At 42.0% G+C, this 17,639-nt stretch overlaps 1 protein-coding gene across 4 annotated transcripts in view; it reads left to right on the top strand.

Annotated features, from left to right (window-relative positions):
• The window catches only part of LOC105472931 (DS cell adhesion molecule), an 818,273-nt gene that overhangs the window by 546,750 nt on the left and 253,884 nt on the right, over window positions 1–17,639 (top strand). For all 4 annotated transcript variants that reach the window (XM_071095740.1, XM_071095738.1, XM_071095737.1 and 1 more), the window contains exon 10: window positions 4,184–4,303. In XM_071095740.1, coding sequence (XP_070951841.1) covers window positions 4,184–4,303 — 120 coding nt within the window. The remainder of the gene's footprint in view (window positions 1–4,183; window positions 4,304–17,639) is intronic.

Below are 17,639 nucleotides of genomic sequence, written 5' to 3'. Positions count from 1 at the left end.
ACATCGATGCAAAAATCCTCAATAAAATACTGGCAAACCGGATTCAGCAGCACATCAAAAAGCTTATCCACCATGATCAAGTGGGCTTCATCCCTGGGATGCAAGGCTGGTTCAACTTTCGCAAATCAATAAACATAATCCAGCATATAAACAGAACCAAAGACAAGAACCACATGATTATCTCAATAGATGCAGAAAAGGCTTTTGACAAAATTCAACAGCCCTTCATGCTAAAAACGCTCAATAAATTTGGTATTGATGGAACGTACCTCAAAATAATAAGAGCTATTTATGACAAACCCACAGCCAATATCATACTGAATGGGCAAAAACTGGAAAAATTCCCTTTGAAAACTGGCACAAGACAGGGATGCCCTCTCTCACCACTCCTATTCAACATAGTGTTGGAAGTTCTGGCTAGGGCAATCAGGCAAGAGAAAGAAATCAAGGGTATTCAGTTAGGAAAAGAAGAAGTCAAATTGTCCCTTTTTGCAGATGACATGATTGTATATTTAGAAAATCCCATTGTCTCAGCCCAAAATCTCCTTAAGCTGATAAGCAACTTCAGCAAAGTCTCAGGATACAAAATTAATGTGCAAAAATCACAAGCATTCTTATACACCAGTAACAGACAAACAGAGAGCCAAATCATGAATGAACTTCCATTCACAATTGCTTCAAAGAGAATAAAATACCTAGGAATCCAACTTACAAGGGATGTAAAGGACCTCTTCAAGGAGAACTACAAACCACTGCCAAGCATACTCTTAAGGTGTCGGATCTGAGGAGTATGGCCTCAGTTCTTCTTGGTGTAAGTACATGGATGTTCCCAGTCTTAGAATTCTTATTGTAACTCACAAGTTCATTTTCATGAAAGGGACCTACATATTCACTGGTACATGATAAGAAATCACTTAGGGATTGAATATTTAAATTCATGACAGTCTTCTGTCAAAATTTGAAGAAAATGTATACGATTTGGCTTATTCATGCACTTAGTAAAATATAGCATTTTCCTCAAGGTGGTCTCAAGTTGCATGGTCTATCAGCCAAACATCAAATATCTGAGCTATTAATTATTCTCTTTGCTGTAAAAATTAAGAAGTTCACTGACTGCAGAAGCTTCTTTCTTAGGTCTTCATGTGACTGTAAATCACTGGGGTATCTGAAGAGAGAATTCCAGTCTATGAGGAAAGAGGTGCACATGGGAAATCCCCTGGCTACTCCAGGGTCAGAAACAGTTTTCAATGATATAGGGTAATTATTCTAGTAATTTAGGGAACATTTTCATCTGTAACTGCCTTATGCTTACAATATTTCAATAGTTGTTTCTCATATAAACTTCTTTGATGAGATTTTAAGGAACATTTTGTTGGATTAGAATCAAACTGGGAGGGGTAATGGATCAATTATAATTAGACATGCTACCAGAGGGAATGCAAGAGATTTTCTACCCTGTCCATTGATGAGCAATTTCTTGCTCTTGGCAGAACTTGAGCCAAATGGAGCATAGAATGTGGATGGCTGCAGATTTCCCTTCCACCTGGGGAGAATAATTTTGGCACAATGTCTTCAACTTTGTCACCTACTCTTGAGGTTGATTGGTTACTTTTACTAGAAAACTTAGCTTTATATAATCTCTACCATATTTCTTAGAGATAATTTACTCCCCTAGAGACAGTCATTCCTTATTATCTTATTTTAAATATATTTTCATTTTCTTAATTACATTTTGTCTCCAAATACCATGAAGTATTCTACATGAAGTAACATTGCTTATTAGTTAAACAATATCTCAGAGACCCATTGGCTGTGCAAATTATTTATTTCATTTGCAAGTTGGGAACTTTGCTCATTAAGAATATGTCGGGCCATGTGCAGTGGCTCACGCCTGTAATCCCAGCACTTTGAGAGGCCGAGGCGGGTGGATCAGGAGGTCAGGAGTTCAAGACCAGCCTGGCCAAGATGATAAAACTCCGTCTCTACTAAAAATACAAAAAAAATAGCTGGGTGTGGTGGCAGGCGCCTGTAATCCCAGCTACTCAGGAGGCTGAGGCAGAGAATTGCTTGAACCTGGGAGGCAGAAGTTGCAGTGAGTGGAGATCACACCAATGCACTCCAGCCTAGACAACAGAGTGAGACTCCGTCTCAAAAAAAAAAAAAAAAAAAGTCAAAGCCAAACATACCTGCATTTACTAAATTAACCAGCACTCTTATAGCAGTATCTCCACAGTTCTGAGAACTTTTCTAATCTTAATTTGTTCGATCTTTTTAACAGTCCTTAAAAATGAGTTCCATAATTATCTCCAATTTTCAGATAAGAAAATTGAGACCAAGAGCCATTTTATACTTTGCACAAAATTGCCCAATAGGAAATAGCAGAGCTGGACACCAAGCCAGTATGTTTAACAGTTGGCTTTATGCTGGTAGTCTGGTGCTTCTTCATGTGTAAATCTTTCTACAGAAAGTAAGGCTAGAAAATTAAAAGCAGTGATTTTCCAGAAACACTGTGGTTAATTCCATCTCTGGCTGCTTCTTGTGTCTTGACATTTTCCCTTCCTCCTTGGTTATTTTAAGGCCAAAGTGATCTTCAGCTTGGCTCAGATCATTGTAACATGCTTCTAAGCCCCTTGCTAACTTAGGCCCTAACCATCTTCTCAGTCTATCATATGTGGTAGCTGGAGTTCCTATCTACTTATAACATGTAGGCTCACATTTATGTCTCAAAATTAAGAATTCTGGATTTTGCAAGGCTGAAGAGATTAGCCTTACCAGGAATTTCCAAGTATTTACTCTATGGTGTAGATAATTCATCTCCTCTCACATAGTTTATGACTGCCTCATTGAAAGTCTACCCTGTAGTGAATCCCTGATCTGCTGGGAAAGATTAGGGGATTAGAATACCTTCAGATGCTACCTTTCCTAGGAGAATGTGTGTGTTCTTCTCTCTAAGAGGTATGATACATATTAAAATCCTAATGGCTTGTCTCAAATAATATGCTTTCTTTTGGGAGATATGTTTTAAGTGAAGTCATATGTATGTTTTAGGTAGGGATGGGTGTTTACAGCACCTCACAACATTCACCAGATAAGCAGTCACTTATTATCTTGTTTTTTATAGGCACACTAGAAAAGCTTTATGGTACCTCACTGCAACTGCTCTTCAGAGTCCGCCTTTGGCCCGCCCTGGTGCTGACATCAGGCATAACGCACTATGTCCTCACCAGAATTTTGGGAAAAGTTCAGCCCCACATTGTATTCTTTTTTTTTTTTTTTTTTAGACGGAGTCTTGCTCTGTCCCCCAGACTGGAGTGCTCTCGGCTCACTGCAAGCTCCGCCTCCTGGGTTCACGCCCACATTGTATTCTTGATTGCCTTTAGGAGGTGCCTATTATTTCTCACTTTATCTCCTGTTAGAGGAAAAATCATCATCAAATGCTTTGACCAGTTCACATCCAAGATGAATACTTATATTTGATAATTACTATTGGAGGCACAAATATATATTTGATCTGCTTTTTTTTTTTTTGAGATGGAGTTTCACTCTTGTTGCCCAGGCTGGAGTGCAGTGGTGCAATCTCAGCTCACTGCAACCTCCGCTTCCTGGGTCCAACCGATTCTCCAGCCTCAGCCTCCTGAGTAGCTAGGATTACAGGCATGCGCCACCACACCCAGCTAATTTTGTGTTTTTAGTAGAGATGGGGTTTCTCTGTGTTGGTCAGACTGGTCTCAAACTCCGAACCTCAGGTGATCTGCCCGCCTCAGCCTCCCAAAGGGTTGGGATTACAGGCGTGAGCCACCGTGCCCAGCCTGATCTGTTCTTTAAATGGTGATTCTGATTCAATTTTCCATTGAGGGAATTTCTGAATATTTTTGATAACACAAGCAAAAGCAAAATGTTCCATTCCTTTGATTTAGTCAAACTTCCTCCTTCGAGGCCAGTTTTCCCTAGTGCAAAGGGCTTTTACCTGTGACAAAAGCTCATTGATATGAATCAGAAAATTTTTCAGCACTGAGATTACTCTCTTAATTTGTCCCAAACTGCCAATAGTATTTTTATTGTCCCATGTATATGGAACAGTCTTATTTTTAATGTTCGTTAAAATGATTCAGTTTCTTAAAATCACACCTTTACTCAGTTTCTGGTCTAGTGTTAATTACTGGTGACATTTCTCTCTTTTCAGTTCCTCCCAAGTTTGTAGTTCAGCCGCGGGACCAGGATGGGATTTATGGCAAAGCTGTCATCCTCAATTGTTCTGCTGAGGGTTACCCTGTACCTACCATCGTGTGGAAATTCTCTAAAGGTATGGAGTTACTTGATCTGCTTGTTACCTGTCAAACATTTGCTATGTTCTGAAGGATTAGATAGATGAACATTTCTAGATTTCCAGAGAAGTTTCTTGCGAATAGATATGTATCTCTGTTTCCACCAAGCCTATCATTCTCTCATAGACATTCCTAGTCATCCACCTAGGTGTTTTTATTCAGACCCACAGTGTGTCTGTTCTATATAACATGCCCTTGGAAAGGCCACAGAGGGATGGAAGGTTTTCCGATAGATTGTTTCAGCACTTAGGAAGTCCTACCTTGCCCACCTATATTACATAACCATGGTCTGCTTAGAGATCACTGCATGCTTGTCCATGAAGACATGTGAGTTTAAATTGTCAGAACTACTCATAGCTGGAAAATTATTTCCCCAGTATTTAGATAGATGAGTGGGTTTAGAAAATGACAGATAATATCATTGATTGTTTTATTCACCTGATTACCTTAGAATATACACATTACACCTCATCTCCTTGGCATGCTCTTTTTAAAAACAAACACGCCCAATGTCCCATCATGATTGTCTCATGTTCCCCGCTCGCACCCCTAATCATGTTCCCTCTTCTAATGCAGAGCAGTAGCTCGTGGGTTTTAGGTGACATTGTAGACATTACACAAGTAGAAATGTATGATATGGAAACAAAGGGTGGAATCATGTTAGACTTTGGAAAAACAATTTCTGTTCATTAGGGTAGCTTCTTCAGAATGCTTCCTTAACTGTACTTGCAAACATATTGGAAGTTCTCTTTCTTTTGTCATTTAGACACTTGAATTCAGCACTATGTTAATACAAAATAGTTGAGGGCCAAATATGTACTGGTGAGATCAAATAATCAGTCAGTCAGTCATGACCTTTTTTCCCCAATAACCTAAGACCTAGTATCTAGGTTTAATTATTGTGAGGTATTTGTTTTTGTGTAGACTTAATCATCGTTTATACTCTAGATGTTTCTTTTTAAAACAGAATGTTGCATTTTCTCATTACGGAAACAACTATGACCAAAGGAAAAACAAATGGTACATTGGTTGCAACCCTCCTGCCAACTCTCTTTTGAGAAGGAAGGTAAAGAAGTGGGGAAGAGGGTGCTAGACACTGTCTGGGAGAACAACTAAATTTTTAAAAGTCCCTGAGGCACCTTCCCTGTCACACACCACATCCACTGTCCATGTGCAAAGGACTTCTTCAAAAATAAAAGCCTGTTATTCGGAGTTTCTGCTCCCATGACTTTTTATTTCCTGCCATATTTGAAGCTCCATTGTGCATTATTACATGGAAACAGATAAATATCATAAATTTAATTTAGTTTCTATCGAGGTGCGTATTTGATATTATGGACATTTTCCATGACATTTGCCTCTTTGACATTATTTTTAATGCTTGTCATTATGCAGGCGTTCTCTCTCTCCCTGAGGGTGTTTACAGTTTTCACTCTCATAAACGCTGTAGCAAATGAACAGTCCTGTATGTTAATTCAATGTGCATACATGTGAGTGAAGTGAAATGGCACCAGCCATATAGAAGGCTCTAACTCTGCACTGCCCAAGGGCACTTAGGCCACCAACAGTAGGGGTGGGTGTATGTGGCCCAGCATCCTCACCAACTAGATAACAGTTTTTTTTAAATAGTCTTTACAACCAGATGGTTGAAAATGCCCTCTCATTTTAATTTGCATACTTAGATTGTTAACGTTGTTTAAAATGTTTTATCTTATGTTAACAGACCACTTCTACTTCTCCTTTGGGAAATTTATTATTCAGGTTACTTGCACACTTATCTCTGTGTCTTATTTATTTGGAAGTGTTTCTACATAGATGAAATAATGCTTTGTCTGTCTTGGATGTTACTGATGTTTTATCCCTTCTTACCACTAATTTAAAAATGAAGTTGTAGTAGTAGCTTTTTTGTCTTTAAATTTCATATGCAATATCAAGTCATCAAAGAAAAAAATTAGAAATTGCAATTTTTTAAAAAGTTAAATTCCCCCCCCAAATAACATCACTCAAAGATAACCAAAGATAACTGCTGCAAACATGTTTTGTCTCTAGCCTGTCAGTCCTGTTCCCAAGCAATTGTATACCCGTAGATGCACATTATACATTTTTAAAATTTTTGATCATATGATTGTTGCTGGCTTATAATCTTCTTTCTTCAGTTAACAATATGCTATGTATATCTTGCCATAACAACAAATATGGTGCTTAATATGACTTTTTTTTTCTGGAGATGGAGTCTTGCTCTGTCGCCCAGGCTAGAGTGCAGTGGTGCAATCTCAGCTCACTGCAGCCTCCGCCGCCTGGGTTCAAGCAATTATCCCACCTCAGCCTCCCAAGCAGCTGGGATTACAGGTGCGCGCCACCACGCCCAGCTAATTTTTTGTATTTTTAGTGGAGATGAGGTTTCACCACGTTGGCCAGGCTGGTCTTGAACTCCATGACTTTTTAATGTCTGTGTAATGTTTATTTTAATACATCAATAATTACATTTATCTAATTAGTTAAGATTGAGTTCAGCCACTTAAACTCACAAGAGTTTATTTTTCTCGTAAGAGGACTCTGGATGTAGACAGCTCAGGACTAGTTGGCTTGACTAAGTCATCAGGCATCCAAACTCCTTATGTGTTAGGAAGATTTCTGCCTCTCCTAGCAGCATTCTTCATCCCCAAATGATGGCCACCAAGCTCTAGTGTCAACTTCCTTTCACATTTCCCTGGATAAGGAAGAGCAAAGGGAGATGACTGCCCCTCCCTCATGAGTCACCTCCCTTTAAGGTCCTTTCCAGAAGTGCATCACAGATCAATTTTATCAGCATCTCCCTGGATCACTGGCCGGGTCGCCCCTAGCGATGAAGCATCTGTAAGCCATCATGGACATAATGTGTGTTATTTTCTTAAGTTAGAGGGGGTGTTGGATTTTTAGCAACTAGATATCTCCAACACGATTGTTGAATGTCATATTTTTGGTTTTTGTCAGTTTTTCTCTTAGAAAAATATCATAATGACTTCTATCACATTTATCTTTGTATATGTGTTCATTTATCCCTGGGAATAAATTTCTATAAGTCAAGTTGCTGACTCAAGGAGTAAATAATTTTTATAACTTTTAATATGTATTGACAATTTGCCAGCATTTTATTCATTTACACATCTCACCTCAGTTTGCAGTAGTTTCTGTCTCTTATAACCAAACTAATACTGGATATTAGGCTTTTTTTTTTGACGTTTTCCAATCTGATAGAGAAACATTGTATTTTTTTTTAATTTATTTATTATTATTATACTTTAAGTTGTAGGGTACATGTGCATAACGTGCAGGTTTGTTACATATGTATACTTGTGCCATGTTGCTGTGCTGCACCCATCAACTCGTCATTTACATCAGGTATAACTCCCAATGCAATCCCTTCCCCCTCCCCCCTCCCCATGATAGGCCCCGGTGTGTGATATTCCCCTTCCTGAGTCCGAGTGATCTCATTGTTCAGTTCCCACCTATGAGTGAGAACATGCGGTGTTTGGTTTTCTGTTCTTGTGATAGTTTGCTAAGAATGATGGATTCCAGCTGCATCCAAGTCCCTATTAATTATTCAAACAATAAATCTCTTTCTTAAGAACAATTTAGCCTTGCTTATGGAACATGTTTTCTTTCATTGCAATGATCACTAAGAGCTCAAGTGCAGCTCCCTTATAAATGACAAAACTGTATAAACAAAACGGATTCAGCTTGTTTCCTTGAGAGATGCAACAGTTTAATTCAGGGGAGGCAGAATTCCAGGTAAATCACTGCATTTTAAAGGTAGCTATTGTAGAAATGAAACAATCTTTGCTAAATAACAAATAAAACAAAAAAAAAAAAACATAATGTCATTACATTTTTGACCTTGGGTCTAGATACACAAAGTCTAAAACATTCAGTTCTCTTTTTGGATTTATTTATTTACATGAACAAATGAGGCCTCTTGTTTAAAAGAGATTTTTTTTAAAAAAGTCAGGGCTTCATTCTGAGGTGGGTCTCACCTGTACTCCCAGAAGTCCATGGCTTAATGCCATTCTCTTGTGTGTATGTCATTTATACTGGAGGGAAAATAGTTTCAGTGGTTGTCCTGAGGACCAGGGCCATCTCCTTGTTACCTGCTGAGAAGCAAAGAGGGACTGCAGATACAAGAGAATAGAGGATGCATCAGCCTGGGGCCTGGCCTGGGCCTCCTTTGCTCTCTCTGGCTGCCTATAGAATCTCTGACCTCCAGGGAATCTTGGTCTGGGAATGTCCAAAGACAAGAGTCAGAGCATGCCTGGGGGTGATGCTGCAGGACAATGGGGAGTAGTCTGCATTTAAAATAGCATTGTCAGCATACCCCAGGAGTAGGGAGTCTGAGGAAAAACTTGAAAGACAGGTGAGTCCTGTGCTCCTGTCCTCAGAGAGAGAGCAGTTGGGGCCAGCTAGTTCCCAAGTTGGGGGTGGGGGGGTGAGGCCGGGAGGGTGATGCCTGGAACGATCCAGAAACACCAAGGAGGTCATTGCAGCTGTGGCAGAGTTAGTGAAAGGGAGTTCTGGGAGAGGAGACTCCTGCACTGGGTCCCCGTCAGTCATTGCAGGGACCTGGCTCTGCCCAAGTCGGGAGTGGGTATGGTGAGCATGAGAGTTGTGATGGTGATACACTCTCTTCAGCTGCTGCTGTGCTGAAGCCAGAAGCTAGGAGGCTAGCTGGGTAATCAGGGAGAGATGGTGTGATCTGCTTCATGCTTTAAAAGGATCACACTAGCATGCTGTTTTGAAAGCAGACTGTGTAGAGGACAGGAATTTCAACTGGAGAGCTGTTCCAAGGCCTTGGCTGGGATGTGGCCAGGACCAGGGTGATGGCAGTGGAGGAGGGACAAATAGTTGGATTCTGAATGTCTTTGAGTGACAGATTTACTATGGGTGTGACAGAAAGCGGGGAATGCCAGGCGATCAGGAGAGTGGAAATGCCTGTGACAGACAGGACAACTCCAGGAGGGCAGCTCTGGGGCTGGGATAAGATCAGCGTTTTGGGCTCCTCTCTGCAGACACAGCTGTCAATTTCCAGTATAAGCAATGATAAATTTTCTGAATATCCTAGTTTTCACTGAATATTTTCTACATCATCAGGGCTTAGACCCTCTATGTTCTATTCTGCAGCCATATGCCCAACTTTTGCAATTGCCAGTTCTATGTTAGATTGATTTTGTGCTCAGTATGAGTTATTTGGCCATGGTGAAGAACATTCCAACCTCTTTCTGGTTTGCAATGGTTTGTTCCTCTTTCTGGTTTGCAAGTTTGTTCCTTGCAATGGTTTGTTGCCTTTTTACACCCAAAGGACAGAGTATCTGGTAGGATATTGGTAGCTTACACTGTCTCCTTGGAGGGACCACAGACTGCCTGATTTCCCTGTAGAAGGAACTTAATCTTTTTGATTCTGTGCACCAAAGAGCTGACTTTGAAGTCTGGTAAATTATTATTATTATTATTATTATTATTATTATTATTATTATTTTGTGATGGAGTCTCGCTGTGTCACCCAGGCTGGAGTGCCGTGGCACGATCTTGGCTCGTTACAACCTCCACCTCTGGGTTCAAGTGATTCTTCTGCCTCAGCCTACCTAGCAGCAGGGACTACAGCCATGCACCACCACGCCCAGCTAATTTTTGTATTTTTAGTAGAGACAGGGTTTCACCATATTGGTCAGGCTGGTCTCGAACTCCTGACCTCATGATTCACCCACCTTGGCCTCCTAAAGTGCTGGGATTACATGCGTGAGCCACCGCACCTGCCCCAAAGTCTGGTAAATTTTTAGCCTATATTTTGGTGTTTTCCATTTGGGGTGAATTTTCCCATAGATGTGGTACATCTATTTAATATGTAAATTCAGGTTATTTTTTAAAATATTTTTCCCATGAATTGTATATCTAAGTATTTGTTCTCTTCCCTGCTTTCATTTTCTTCTTCAGAGTCTCTGATTGTGGTTCCATATGATTGCCACCTATTCTCTGTAGCTGTCATTTTCTCTCTGCTTTTTTAACTCATTGATTTCCATTTTAATTTGTTCTATATTTTTCCATTTCTATTCTCCGTGTCTTTTCCCCAGCAAGGTCTGTTCTTTGTGACCGCTCTGGTTCTGCCTTCACTGCTGTGAATTTATATCTTTTCTCCTTCTTTCTCTCCAGCTCTGCCAGCTCACAGTTTACCCTTCTTCAGCCATGGCTTAATAGACAAGTGACTGTTTTATTCACAGTCTTCATCTAAGTCATGACACCTGGTTTCTTGTTCTGTTTCTTTCTTCTGTTTTGCTTATTGTTTTCTTTGCTAGATCTTGGCTTCCTTTTGAATACAGTAGCCCCAAGACCCCCAGGGGATGACTGAACCATGGGGAGCACCAAACCCTACATATACTGTGCGCTTTCCTACACATGCATACCCCTGATAAAGTTTAATTTATAAATCAGGCACAGTAAGAGATTAACAAAAATCATGAGTACTAGAATAACATTATTATTACAATGTCCTGTAATAAAAGCTATGTGAATGTGCTCGCTCTCTCTCTCTCTTAAAATATCTTATGAGGCTATACTCATCTATTTTCAGACTGTAGTTGACCTCAGGTAGCTTAAACCATGGAAAGTGAAAATGCGGATGAGGGGAAACCACTGTACTTACATTTGAAGAAAATCCGTGTCCCCAGAAAAAGATTGTTTTGGGCAAATGCCTGATTCCTCAGCTCACCCTACTTCTAAGATTCTAAGCCACATCAGGCCTGGGGAAGCGCCCACCCACACCCGGCCTGTGCACACTGTTTTCACTGATGGAGGCTTTGCCCTCACCTGTGACCCACTCTGCTGGGGCTTGCTGAAGTTGACAGTGGTGGCCCTGGTTCCATTGTCTTCCTGCATGCTCTTCTGCTCAGTTACCCTGTTGGTTACCCATTTACCCATTCTGTAGTTGGAAGTTGAGCTATTTTCTAATTTCATAGGAAATAGAGGTTGTATTTGTCTAGGCTTTGCTCTCCCATTTGCTTTCATGTTGTTCCCAGGAAGAGAAGAAGAAATGCTGGTTTATGCCTCCATCTTCAAATATGAAATTCTATTGTTTATATACAAAGGTTCATTGAATTTGGACTTGATTTTAGTAAAATAAGTAAAGTAGGAATCTAGGAGGAGGAGTAGAAATCATCAGTTAGGAGACTGGGCTATAAGTTCAAACCCCAGCCACAACACAACACTGTCTGGTTGCGTGACTGCATGTAAATTACCTACCCCATATGAACCACAGCATCCTTGCATCTGAAACAGATACAATAAGGGGATAAATGTGATGATTTAGTAAGGTGACTCATAGAAAGCATTTATTATGGCTTCTGGCACATAGCCATTAGTCAATACGTATTAGCTATTATTAATATCATTATTGTCATTATCATGAATTTACATGGTTAGCCATTTGTCCTAAAACCATTTGTTGAAGAGCTCAAACTTTTTCATTTGTGATGCTTTATTGTCTAAGGGGCAAATGTGAATACTGGAGTCTGTGTTTCAGCCTTTTCTCTGTTACACTGAACTGCCTGTTCAGCACCACACGTATTAGAAGTTTATCTCTTTCTATTTTAATATCTGTTTTGACACTACTCCCCTTGTGACTTTTATTTTTCAAAAATGTCCTTGCTTTTTTGGCATGCATTTTTGTTTGCTTGTTCCTTCTAGATGAATATTAAGATAACTTTGTCAAGTTTCAAAAACATCTGGAAAATTTGGAGGATCATAAATTTAAAGCTTAACATGAAGAATGTTGATGTCGTTAGAATATTGAGTCTTCCCAGCCAATACCATGGATAGTCCTTTCATGTATCCAAGTTTTTCTTTTATGAACATTAATAATTTTATTGCATTCTTTCCATTTGTCAGTAGTAGTGAATTTTTTATAAGCTACAGCATCTGGTTTTCTTTAGTCCTCCTTGGTTTTCTGGGTGGAAAGGGGTCAAGGTCTGTCTACAGCCAGTCTTTGTTGAGCTTGTCCTTATGTAGCTGTCCACAGCTCGCTCTTCTCCCAGCAAGGGTGATGCTGTTCTGAATTTAGAGGAGTTTCTATTTCCCCACTCTGTAGCTCATACACAGGGCTGCAATGGGAGTGTGACCCTATTTCTTCCTGTCTCTCTCAAGACTGGCTTCCCCCCCTGCCCCTTTTCCTGTGACCTTTCTGCTCACCGTAGTTTCTCCAACTCCATATTTCCCTGGAGGCTCCAGAGAATCCACCGCTAGTTGGTGCACGCACAGTTTTACTTTTGCTACTCCTTCTCCTACTGTCCCCAGACAAGCTGCTGGAGGCTGTCACTTCTACACTCACTAAACACAGTCCCCCAGAGGGTCTGGCTATCCCTTACCACTAAGGCCCTAAAAGTACCCTCTTCTGCTCGATGTCAACCCACCTGCAGAAATCTTCCCCTGTGGTTATAGACTCTAATCAAAGGGGGCCAAAGGAACTTGATTATTTTGTTGAGAGATTCATAGCAATAAAACTAGGCATTCCAGACAGTTAACTAAATGTTTCCATGCAAGATGGAGGGGGAAACACATGCTGTGCTCAATACTGGCCAGACTGCTCAAGTGACCCTCTCTGGAGTCCCCTCCTACTTCAGAGGGGTGCCCTGGAATGGCTCACCTTGATCCTGCCCACAACTTCCCTCCCAAGGTCTAGGGGACATCCCTGGGACCTTCTGTAGCCCTCAAGACCTATGTCTCAGAAGACCATGAGAAATATGAGGGAAAGGACAAGCTCAAGCAGGTTAATTCTAGAGCAGGTTTTCTGTCAACACCAGTTTCAGACCTCCTCGGTGAGATGAACAAGGCAATCTCTTCCTTAGCAGTCAAGAGAGGGCTCACACTGCAAATCACACTGCAGATCACATTGAGGATGACACTGCAGATCACACTGCAGATCACCTATGGATCACACTGTGGATCACACTGCAGATCACCTGTGGATCACTTGAAGATCACACTGTAGATCACATTGCAGATCACACCATGGATCACACTGTGGATGACACTGCAGATCAGACTGCAGATCACACTGCAGACCAGACTACATATCTCACTGCAGATAACTTCAGATCACACTGCAGATCACACCATAGATCACACTGTGGATGACACTGCAGATCATACTGCAGACCAGACTGCAGATCTCACTGCAGATACCTTCAGGTCACACTGCAGATCACACCGTAGATCGCACTGTGGATGACACTGCAGACCAGACTGCAGATCTCACCACAGATACCTTCAGGTCACACTGTAGATCACACTGCGGATCACACTGTGGATCACACTGCAGGTCACACTGCAGATCACACTGAGGATGATACTGCAGATTACCTGTGGATCACACTGTGGATCATGCTGCAGATCTGACTGCAGATACCTTCAGATCACACAGCAGATCGCACTGCAGGTCACACTGCAGATCACCTGCAGATCACACCATGGACCACACTGCAGATCACACTGCAGGTCACACTGTGGATCACACTGCACATTACCTGCTGATCACACTGCGGATCATGCTGCAGAACACACTGCGGATCACACTGCAGATCACACTGTGGAGTACACTGAGGATCACACTGCAGATGACACTGTGGATTACACTGAGGATCACACTGCAGATCACACTGTGGAGTACACTGAGGATCACACTGCAGATGACACTGTGGATTACACTGAGGATCACACTGCAGATCACACTGTGGAGTACACTGAGGATCACACTGCAGATGACACTGTGGATTACACTGAGGATCACCTGCAGATCACACTGTGGATTACACTGAGGATCACACTGCAGATGACACTGAGGATCACACTGCAGATCACACTGCAGATCACACTGTGGAGTACACTGAGGATCACACTGCAGATCACACTGTGGATTACACTGAGGATCACACTGCAGATCACACTGTGGAGTACACTGAGGATCACACTGCAGATGACACTGTGGATTACACTGAGGATCACCTGCAGATCACACTGTGGATTACACTGAGGATCACACTGCAGATGACACTGAGGATCACACTGCAGATCACACTGCAGATCACACTGTGGAGTACACTGAGGATCACACTGCAGATCACACTGTGGATTACACTGAGGATCACACTGCAGATCACACTGTGGAGTACACTGAGGATCACACTGCAGATGACACTGTGGATTACACTGAGGATCACACTGCACATCACACTGTGGAGTACACTGTGGATCACACTGCAGATCACACTGTGGATTACACTGAGGATCACACAGCACATCACACTGTGGATTACACTGAGGATCACACTGCAGAACACACTGTGGATTACACTGAGGATCACCTGCAGATCACACTGCAGATCACACTGTGGATCACACTGCAGATCACACTGTGGATTACACTGTGGATCACACTGCAGATGACACTGTGGAACACACTGGAGATCACACATTCCAAAGATAAGTCTGGAAAGGAGAAAATTATCAAGAGACAGAAATTTTCTTAAATAAAATTCTCTTTTGTTTTTCCTCTGGGAGAGCAGGGGATTTATATTAAAATAGCTCATTGGGGGGGGGTATGTTCATAGAGCCCAGTTGGGATGCTACTGGGTTCTTAGGTCCTCCAAGGCTCCTCCCCAAGTTCTGGTCCATTTGCCCTGCTCTATATGCCCTTGCATGTTTCACTCTGCCCCACCCTTGTGCCTGAGTGCCCCTGGGTTCAGTGTCCAAGGTGCTTCGTCTCATTCTTTTTTTGCCCTTGCTGCCACTCACTCTGACCTTGAATGCCAGTTCCACAGGCTTTGCTCAGACAAATGTCTCTTTTGCATTCCTGTTCTGGGAAATTGGGTCTCTGCATTGTCTCTGACCCTTGTCTTGTTCATCTCCTTGGGACCAGTCCCTATAATCCTGACCCTATGTTAATCCTCTTAGTGTAGATCAGCAGAATAAAACTTCTGACCACAAGCCTGACCTGGTGGAGGCTGCTGCCCTCCTACTGTCCCACCCATGCCTGTGCATCTGCAGACCATTCAGTGCTCTCACCATGCCCACTCCTAGACTCACCATTTGTCCTGCTCTGTACTGTTTAGAGCACCCCAAGCCTCCACATCCATGGTTTTGACCTCTTCCATGTCCTTGGTTTCCTGGAACAGCAGTGACTGCCTGTTCTACACCAGTGCATTCTTCTGATCCAGACTATCAGGTCCCGGCTCTCACCTAGTGCCCCCTATTTCCAATTATGTGGTAAGATGCATATATTCAATTAATATGGGGAAATAATTCAAATAATCTAAAAAGGAGAAGGAGGCAATATCTTTCTATGGCACACATGGTAAAAATAAAGCCAAGTTCAACTCCAGTGTGGATCCCTCATGCACAACAAAAGGAGCTCTGCTTATGTGTTCCCCAAGAAGAGACAAGGGGCCTCACAAAGAAAGAATGAGTTTTAAAAACGGGTTGTAAGCTGAACAGAGAAAGTGAGTGTTCCACGTATTGTTTTATTTTCTTCCTTTGATGGTAGGGAAACACTTAGCAGAGCAGAAAACCTTCTGCCTCCCTCTGTACTACCCTAATCAGCATCTCAGTGGTGCCGGGAGCTGCTGCAGGACCTCTGCAGGGTCCTCACCTAAGGAAGTGTAATTCCCCTAAGTCTTGGTGGAGCCACCAGGACTGTCAACCCCAAGGCCCATCTTGCTCTTCCTTTATTTTTTCAGCACTCCTCCATCTTTCTTCCTTATTTATATCCCAGGAAACTTTCTAGAAGCCTTCTTCTGGGTATAGGCAGCCATAGTGAGGACAAATGCTCGGGGAGCTCTTGCTCCAGGGAAATGGTGGCTGGAGACCTTGAATGGTAGACACAGCTGCAGGGCTCCTCCCAGGAGCAAGGCAAAGCCCTGGTGGCATCTGCGTAATTGAGCTACCTCAACCACCTCCAATATCATGTGACCCCTTGACGAGTACTGAATCCTGTTCAGTTCACAGCTCAGTTTTCTGATAAGTGAATGAAGGGTCAATGTTTCATCTGGCTGATAAAAAAGGATTCTTGCGTATTAGTTACATAATTCCTTATTAGTTACAGAATTAGACATTGAAGTGCTAGTGGACTAGCAAGTTGTAACAAATCCTGATTACGCACTAATCTAGACCATGACATTTCCATTGTTTTCAGCAGATAGCCTCAACATAGAAATGAAGGCATTAAGGAAAGATAACTGGATCGCACAGTGGACACAATTATGTGCACATTTACAAAAGAAGTAACCTGGATGGTGTCTCAGTTAGGGTGTGGTGTGTTATCAAGAAGGGATTTAATAACGGGAATTAGAGGCATGCAAAATCTGTTGAATCATTGGACAAACTGACTGGCCCTTTAAGCACTTGAGCAGTGTAGGAACTATGAGATGCTCCTCCCATCACTGCTAACAGCTGCCTCTAGTGCTCAAGCAGTGATTTGTAGAAGTTATCCCACAGGCAGCCATAAACCTAATGTTTGGGGTTGACCCATGTATCAATTTGCTGCTTCTAAAGCAAAATAATGGCTTTTCCACCCTTGCACCTTCCAAATTGTTTTTAAGTGCCTCTCACTGGTAAAATGTAAACCGGAATCTAGTAACAAAGGAGCCAGGGAATGTGGTCTTCAGGCTTTCAAACCCTGCAATTTAGGGTAGAGATTCGAGGGAAAGTGGTAGTTCTAAAGATCAGCATACACCATCTGACACAAACTTTCAGTGACATAAATATTACCTGCACGGTTGTGGAAGCCGCTTTCTCAGGGATTGGAAACATCTCTCCAGCCTGAAAACAAGCCAGTAGTGTCTCAGGACTGTGCCTCTGTTCACTTCTGGATTCTTCTTTGTAACGGAACTCTTCAGCACTCCTCCACTGAATTCTCTTTCCATTGCGACCTCTATCTTTTTACCCAATGACTTCCTACAATCCCCCAACTCTTCTCAGAGAAGGAAGCCCCCCTTCCTAAAGGAGAAAAACAAATTCATTCTTGAGGAAAACACCACTCTCTCCATAAGGATGAAAGGGATTTTGTTTGACTCCTTGGTGAGAAGAAAGAACAGCTTACAGCCTGACCATTGGTGTGCAAATCATAGAGTCTAAAGAGACCTCCTTTAGGTCCTGCGACTGAAGAGTCCTAAGAGGACCTCTCTGGATGAGCTAATTGACCAAGCTCTCATGGTCCTTTTATGCAGGCGTTTATACCCACATTCTTACAATCTTGTTTTGCTTTATGTGCACAACAATCTTACATCATATGTAAAGGGA

This window comes from Macaca nemestrina, chromosome 4 (genome assembly GCF_043159975.1).
Source record: "Macaca nemestrina isolate mMacNem1 chromosome 4, mMacNem.hap1, whole genome shotgun sequence".
NCBI classification, from domain to species: Eukaryota; Metazoa; Chordata; class Mammalia; order Primates; family Cercopithecidae; genus Macaca; species Macaca nemestrina.
The sequence above is the reverse complement of the archived record's forward strand: the minus strand, read 5'-3'. Positions and strand labels throughout refer to the sequence as shown.